This window comes from Drosophila kikkawai, unplaced genomic scaffold (genome assembly GCF_030179895.1).
Source record: "Drosophila kikkawai strain 14028-0561.14 unplaced genomic scaffold, DkikHiC1v2 scaffold_131, whole genome shotgun sequence".
In the NCBI taxonomy this organism is placed as follows: domain Eukaryota; kingdom Metazoa; phylum Arthropoda; class Insecta; order Diptera; family Drosophilidae; genus Drosophila; species Drosophila kikkawai.
Genome location: NW_027222462.1, coordinates 203,027 through 211,350, shown reverse-complemented (window position 1 = coordinate 211,350; position 8,324 = coordinate 203,027). Strand labels below are relative to the sequence as shown.

Below are 8,324 nucleotides of genomic sequence, written 5' to 3'. Positions count from 1 at the left end.
CGGCGTAGTTCTCGGTGAGCTAGTCGGGCTAGCCGGGTCCCTCAACCTCTTAGGGGGCGGCGTAGAGCCTGTGCTCTGCCCACCTTCTTGGGCCTCGTACATCGGTGGCGTACGGGAGAGCTTATTGCTCCTCCCGAACGCCGCCTCCTCCTCCTCATCCCTCGGTGCACATGGCGAGCTCGCTAGTGCAGACCTGCCCGCGCAGGGGTTTTCCTCCTCCATATCCGGCTAGTCAGTCCGCGCAGGGCTCCCACGCTGGCCAAGAATTTCCCCCTGGCTCTACGACGGGGGATATACCGCCCCAACTCGGTCCCCGAAGCCCGTTTGCTCGGGACACCGCCTAGGCGGGGAATCGGAAATTGGTCAGATCCGAGACCTTTTTCCGCCTGCCAGCTGCGCGACCTTGCACGGTTCCGGGTTGGCAATTAATAAAATTTATTAATTAATATGTCGATTTAAATTAAAAATTTAAAACGGCACAGGGCGGGAAAGCTTAACCGCAGGCACTTTCCAACACTAAAGTGTGCTGTTAGGCGCGGCTGTACAAGCTCCCGCGGAAGCGTTACACAACACTGGATCAGCTGCGATCAGCTGTGTTTGAGTGCCAAAAAGAAAACGCGGGGAAAGGCTTGTGGAAAGTGGAAAGCAGCGAGAGTGGAAGGCGTCTGCTGGGAAGAGAGGCTGGAGTTCCCCCTCCCCCCTGTCCACCGGTTCCTGAGGCGGCCTGGATTGCCAAAAAACTTTTGGGCGTCCGGGGCCTAGTGGAGCCGAAGCCAGGAACGATCCGGGTACGTACCTGTGTACCTGGGAGTCTCACACTACACTACACGCCTTTTTCAGGATACCTGACACGCTTAACCGGCTTAAAAGGATAATTTAGCGGAGCGCGGTGAAAAACACAACTTCCTCCGAGTAAGTGAGTCCGTCAACCCCCCGTACAGTTGTGTGTGTGAGTGTGTGTGTGGTGTGTGTGTGGTGTGTGTGTGGTGTGTGTGTGTGTGGTGTGTGCGTGTATGTGCCTAATCCTAACTTATAAAATATACTAAATTCTAGGGTAAATTATCTTATTTATATACACTATTTATATATAGGGTTTTTTGGGTGGTATGGGTGTACCAATCCAAGGCAAAGTCAACAGGGCAACTGTTGATGAATATTCCTTGGCTCTAATGGTACACCAAGTCGACTCGTAGGTGAATATCGGTTCGATAGACACCACCTTCTCTTGGGAGAAGGTCCTCCGCGTGGTACCTCCTGGAAACGTACTGCGGTACGGCCAATGCGAGCGGCATCTCCAGTGAATCCCTCACCTAATAATCCTCTGCCTCCCAATCCCTACCGAGACATGGGCAAGTCTTAAAACTACCTCCCCTCAAGTCAGGCGTGTAAAGCGACCCGTGCCCACTGACTATAAGGTTCGCAGCTGAGGGGTTAAACCAGCTGTGTTCGAACGAAGCCTTCCCAGGGCCGGGCAACCCTGGGTCGGAACGAGCCTTGCCGTGGCTTAGGGGCGAAGCCACGGTCGACCTTCCTTCAATGCCCCGAACCCCTCGGGCCCGCCGCGCTCGCCCTGTCGAGCAACGCGGGCGTTTATGAAAATGAATACAACTAAACAATCCGCTTCGGACCTCGTGGGGGAGGTAAAACCCCACCACAAATCGACGGAAAGCGAACTCGACGAGGAGGAGCTACTGCGCTCAGACGACGAGACGCTAGCTCCGTCCAATACAGAGGGAGGTGTAAAGACAAGCACACCTCAAACGACACAACCGAAGCACACTAAAGCGGCGGCAAGCCAAGCCAAAGCGACCGGTGAACACGGGAAGACAAAACCGTGGACACACCAACAACGAAAGGCGCAGGCAAGCAAGGCCCATTTCATCCTCGCCGAAATAGCGAGGAATGAAAAGGAGGGCAAAGCCGACCCGCGCGACGCTGCAGACAAAGCCAGATTTCTAGCAGTGATCGAGGAATACGAGCGCTACGAGAAGGAGCACCCGGAGACGTCTTTGCCTCCTCAAGCAAAGCGTAACCGCTCACAAGAGGTGAGTGAGAGCGCTCCAAAGAGGGCCAAGGACGCTAAGGGAGCACCGAGGCCGACCACGTTCGTCAAACCGGCGAAAAAGTTCAGGTGGCCAGAGACAGCCTCGCAATGGCACTTATAGATGAGCTCAACGACGATGGGCGCCTGCTGATGGAGAAATGGGAGGAGGTCGAGACCCAGTTGGCGGAGATGGTAACCGACAAATTACTGTCCGAGCCAACGGGCCAGTCACCCTCCTTTGACTCCTCAGACATGGTTAGGGGGCACCGGGTAATCAGGTGCGACGACGAGTTTTCGCGGGATTTCCTGGCGGATTGCGTTGCCAGTCTAAGCAAGGCATGGAAAGGGATTAGCATAAAGCTAGTCCCCGCCAAGGACATCCCAAGGAGACCCAGAGCTCGCATCTGGTTGCCCAAGGGGCTGTCTAGCCATGAAAGGGTGCTCAAGACTCTGCGAGCAATGAATAAGGGAGTCGACATGGAGGACTGGGCCATTCTCAGAGCTGAGAGAGAAATGAAGTCCAGCCAGCCATATCTGTTCTTAATCAACCAGCGCTGCCTAGAACAGCTGAAGGCAGCAGACAACAAGGTCCGGTACGGCATCAGGAAAGCCAAGGTGAAGGTCTTCCTAGACGAACCGGACGACATCCTGGAAGATGAAGTCGAGGACGCCAATAAGCTGCTGGACGATTTGGCGATCGACGACAGCACCCCCAACACCACCCCGATCTAATGCCGACGGTCGTGCAGATAAACCTGAAGCGCAGCTCCCACGCTTCAGCTAATCTGGGGGTCCTTCTCCGGGAGAAGGACATCGACATCGGCCTTATACAAGAGCCATGGACTAGGGACGGACAAATCTCTGGCATGGCCATAAAGGGATACACAACATTGTACACAAACTCGACAGGTAGGCCGAGGGCGGGTATAATCATTAAAAACAACCTTAATGCTCTTCTCTACCCCAATCTCAGCAACTTAGATCTAGCAGTGGCAAGATTCAAGGCGGCGGATGGGACAGCCATACTAATAGCCTCCGGTTACATGGCCCACGACGAACCTGCACCACCTGAAGCGGTTAATAGGGTGATGCAATGGGCCGAGGAGACTAAGACGACGCTCATCCTCGGGTGCGATGTCAACGCAAGGCACACACTGTGGGGAAGTAAGGAGACAAACGAAAGGGGTGAGTCTCTCTTCGATAGTATTATATGTCGTGACGTCAATATTTGTAACAAAGGAAACACGCCCACCTTCATCTTTCCAAGCACGGAAGGATTTCAGGGCTGGGAGGAAGTCCTAGACATAACCCTCCAAATGGAGCATAGTGATTACAAGGTAAGAAATTGGAGAGTCTCTACACAAGACTCGTTTTCAGACCACAGGTACATATTCTTCGAAATCGTGATGCCGGTATATGAAACGGCGCCGAAGCGAAACCCTCGAAACACTGACTGGGACAAATACGGAAAGATTGTACAGTCAAAGGTCAAAGACAGAAGGAGAGAATAGATAAGGAAGTCGAGGACTTCACAAATATTCTGAACAAAGCCTACAAAGAGTCATGCAGACTAACATACTCTAAGAAGACATACCCACCATGGTGGAACAAAGAGCTATGCGAGCTCAGAAAGAAAGTTCGAAAAGCCTTCAACACAAGTTACGGAACCAAAGACTGGCAGCCGTACAAAGCAATACACAAAGAATACAAAAAGGCAGTCTACGTAGCCAAGAAGGAATCTTGGAGCAGCTACTGTGAATCGCTGGAAGGAGTCAAAGACACGGCGAGGCTAAGTAAAATCCTATCGAGAGGACACACAAGCCCCACGCTCATAAACAAACCTGACGGGACAGGAAGTACGTCGGCTGAAGAGTCACTGGAAATCCTGCTGAATACGCATTTCCCAGGAAACCAAAAAGAAGAACCTAGAATAATGGAAAGCCAGGGGGCAGACCAGCAGCTACAAGTAGAAGAGATCATCACCATGGAAAGAATCCATTGGGCGATAGATTCCTTCGACAAATACAAAAGCCCGGGCCCAGACGGAATAATACCGGCAATGCTACAAACAACAAAAGCAAGCACGGGAAAATGGCTGCAAGCAATCTTCCAGGCATGCATCAAAACAGCACACATACCACTTCCATGGAAGGAAGCGAGGGTAGTCTTCATACCAAAACCAGGAAGAAGGGGACACATCCAAGCCAAGGATTATAGGCCGATAAGCCTTACCTCCTTCCTAATGAAAACACTGGAACGGATCATTGATATCCACATCAGAGAAAGAACGGAGAAAAACCTTTCCAATGCGCAACATGCGTACAGGAAAGGCCGATCCACGGAAACAGCATTACACGAGGTAGTGCGATACATAGAAAAGGCTCTACTTTTCAAAAACTACGCCATGGCCACCTTTCTGGACATAGAAGGAGCCTTCAATAACGTCAATGCGGATTCCATCCTGAGTTCCCTCAACGGTATAGGAGTAGAGGGAGGCATCAGGGCATGGATTGGCGCAATGCTGACGAGCAGGAGGATAACAGCCGAACTGAGTGGCACTCATCACACAAGATATGTGAAGAGGGGCACACCTCAGGGGGGAGTCCTGTCCCCACTGCTCTGGCTGATAAACATGGACGACGTACTAAGAACACTAAATAGCGAAGGAGTAAAAGTGGTAGCATACGCAGACGACGTAGTCCTACTCACTTCAGGACCATTCCCCGACGTCATCAGCGAACTAATGACAAGGGCACTTACTAAACTCAATGCATGGGCAAAAGCCTGCGGATTGGGCATAAATCCAAGTAAAACGGAACTAATGCTCTTCACTAGAAGAACTAAGATCCCTAGCTTCACAAAGCCAAAGATAGATGGCATAGAACTAGAGATATCACAGCAGGCAAAGTATCTGGGAGTGATACTGGATGCGAAACTGTCATGGAAACAAAACATCAACGAGAGAGTCAAGAAAGCAAGCACAGCATTCTATTCCTGCAGGAAGATGTTCGGAAAGAACTGGGGCATCCACCCCAGGATAATAATATGGCTTTACACAGCGGTGGTAAGACCCATACTCACATACGGAGCACTAGTATGGTGGCCAGCATTAACTAGGGCATACAACGTACAGAAACTAACAAGGATACAGAGATCGGCATGCGCAGGAGCCACAGGAGCACTGAGATCATGCCCCGCGGCGGCGCTGAACGCCATCCTGAACATAATACCGATAGAGCATTTCATCAGGAACACTGCAGCACAAGGTGCGGTACGACTAAAGGCTAGCCAAAGCTGGAAAGACTACCACACCGGGCACTGCAGGATTCTGAACGAGATAAACTATCGGACGACAGTAGACACAGACTACAAGACAACCGAACTGCGATTCGGTAACACATACACCACTATATACCCTACAAGGGAAGATTGGAAGAGAGGGAGAGTAACCGAACCGGACGAAGTATCACTCTACACCGACGGCTCAAAGATGAGCGACGGAGTAGGGGCCGGAATCTACGCCGAGAGCTGGAAGGTGGAGGAATACTTCCACCTCCCAGAGTCAGCGACGGTTTTCCAGGCGGAGGTTCTCGCGATACTGAAAGCTGCCGAACTTTCGCTAAACCGAGGCCTCCGGAATACCAAGGTGAGGATATACTCAGACAGCCAGGCGGCGATCAAATCCCTCGCACAAGCTCGGACGAATTCAAAACTAGTGGCCAAATGTAAAGGGGCACTAAACAGACTAGCAGAAGACGACAGGGTACAAATAGCCTGGGTACCCGGACACAATGACATAGACGGAAACGAGAAAGCAGACGAGCTGGCCAGAAAAGGGTCAGAAGAACACTCAGCAGACATACAGATCTCAGACATACAGATCTCCCTGAACTCAGTCCAGACGGAAATTCATGACTATTTCAAAAAACTAGCCAGCAAGGAATGGTCGACGAAGGCAGAGCACAGAAGATCAAAACTATGCTGGCCAGAATTCAATAGGAAGAGAACCGCAGAACTGATCTCCAAGAGCAAAAAGGACATCAGGAGGATAGCGGCAACCATCACCGGCCATTGGCCTATAGGCACGCAAGCCTGTAAGATGGGTCTACCTTACAACCCACAATGCAGAAGCTGCAAGGAACCAAGCGAGCAGGAGACACCAGAGCATCTGCTGTGCCACTGCCCGGCACTCAACAAACAAAGAGCCCGACACTTCGGAGCACACCAACTCGAGTCACTAGGGGAAATTGGAAGGCAGCCAGTAGCGGCCATCCTAGCTTACCTGAATGACACGGGCTGGTACTAAGTAGGGCGCAGACAACAGCAAAACGAGGGTGTGGATCAAAACGGAGCTCAGCTCTAATTGGAGGCGGCCAGGGCTGCCTCACCACTTATACCTACCTACCCATATAGGGTTTTGTGACTTCGTCACAAAACTATTATAAATACACATTCTAAAGTGGATACAGACATTATTAGCTGAGCTATGAACTTTTTGTTTACAATTTACAATTGAGTATGCAAATGTATAAGCCGTGTAAAAACTAATATAAGTACAAATTCTGCCGTGGATACATGCATTATTAGCTGAGTTGTGAACTTTTTGTTTACAAATTTACAATAGAGTATGCAAATGTATTAGCCTTCTAAAAACTAATAAAAGTACAAATTCTGTCGTGGATACATGCATTATAAGCGGAGTTGTGAACTTTTTGTTTGCAAATTTACAATTGAGTATGCAAATGTATTAGCCTTCTAAAAACTAATATAAGTACAAATACTGCCGTGGATACATGCATTTTAGCGGAGTTGTGAACTTTTTGTTTACAAATTTACAATTGAGTATGCAAATGTATTAGACGTGTAAAACTAATATAAATATAAATTTTGAAGTGGATTCAGGCATTATTAGCTGAGTTGTGAACTTTTTGTTTACACATTTACAATTGAGTATGCAAATGTATTAGCCTTCTAAAAACTAATATAAGTACAAATTCTGCCGTGGATACATGCATTATTAGCGGAGTTGTGAACTTTTTGTTTACAAATTTACAATTGAGTATGCAAATGTATTAGCCGTGTAAAAACTATTATAAATACAAATTCTGAAGTGGATACAGACATTATTAGCTGAGTATGCAAATGAATTAGACGTGTAAAAACTAATATAAATATAAATTCTGAAGTGGGGTCAGGCGTTATTAGCTGAGTTGTGAACTTTTTGTTTACAAATTTACAATTGAGTATGCAAATGTATTAGCCTTTTAAAAACTAATATAAGTACAAATTCTGCCGTGGATACAAGCATTATTAGCTGAGTTGTGAACTTTTTGTCTACAAATTTACAATTGAGTATGCAAATGTATTAGCATTGTAAGAACTAATTTAAATATAAATTCTGCCGTGGATACATGCATTATTAGCTGAGATGTGAACTTTTTGTTTACAAATTTACAATTGACTATGCAAATGTATTAGCCGTGTAAAAACTAATATAAATAAAAATTCTGAAGTGGATTCAGGCATTATTAGCTGAGTATGCAAATGTATTAGACGTGTAAAAACTAATATAAATATAAATTCTGAAGTGGATTCAGGCATTATTAGCTGAGTTGTGAACTTTTTGTTTACAAATTTACAATTGAGTATGCAAATGTATTAGCGTTCTAAAAACTAATATAAGTACAAATTCTGACGTGGATACATGCATTATTAGCGGAGTTGTGAACTTTTTGTTAACAAATTTACAATTGAGTATGCAAATGTATTAGCCTTCTAAAAACTAATATAAGTACAAATTCTGCCGTGGATACATGCATTTTAGCGGAGTTGTGAACTTTTTGTTTACAAATTTACAATTGAGTATGCAAATGTATTAGACGTGTAAAACTCATATAAATATAAATTCTGAAGTGGATTCAGGCATTATTAGCTGAGTTGTGAACTTTTTGTTTACACATTTACAATTGAGTATGCAAATGTATTAGCCTTCTAAAAACTAATATAAGTACAAATTCTGCCGTGGATACATGCATTTTAGCGGAGCTGTGAACTTTTTGTTTACAAATTTACAATTGAGTATGCAAATGTATTAGACGTGTAAAACTCATATAAATATAAATTCTGAAGTGGATTCAGGCATTATTAGCTGAGTTGTGAACTTTTTGTTTACACATTTACAATTGAGTATGCAAATGTATTAGCCTTCTAAAAACTAATATAAGTACAAATTCTGCCGTGGATACATGCATAATTAGCGGAGTTGTGAACTTTTTGTTTA

The 8,324-nt window shown here is 46.6% G+C and overlaps 1 protein-coding gene across 1 annotated transcript; it reads left to right on the top strand.

Annotated features, from left to right (window-relative positions):
- The first annotated feature begins 1,598 nt into the window (after positions 1-1,598).
- Positions 1,599-2,776, top strand: LOC138929320 (uncharacterized). Its single transcript, XM_070288764.1, has 2 exons — positions 1,599-2,045; positions 2,132-2,776. Exons 1-2 carry the CDS (start codon positions 1,599-1,601, stop codon positions 2,774-2,776), a joined length of 1,092 nt encoding a protein of 363 aa, XP_070144865.1.
- The last annotated feature ends 5,548 nt before the right edge of the window (positions 2,777-8,324 follow it).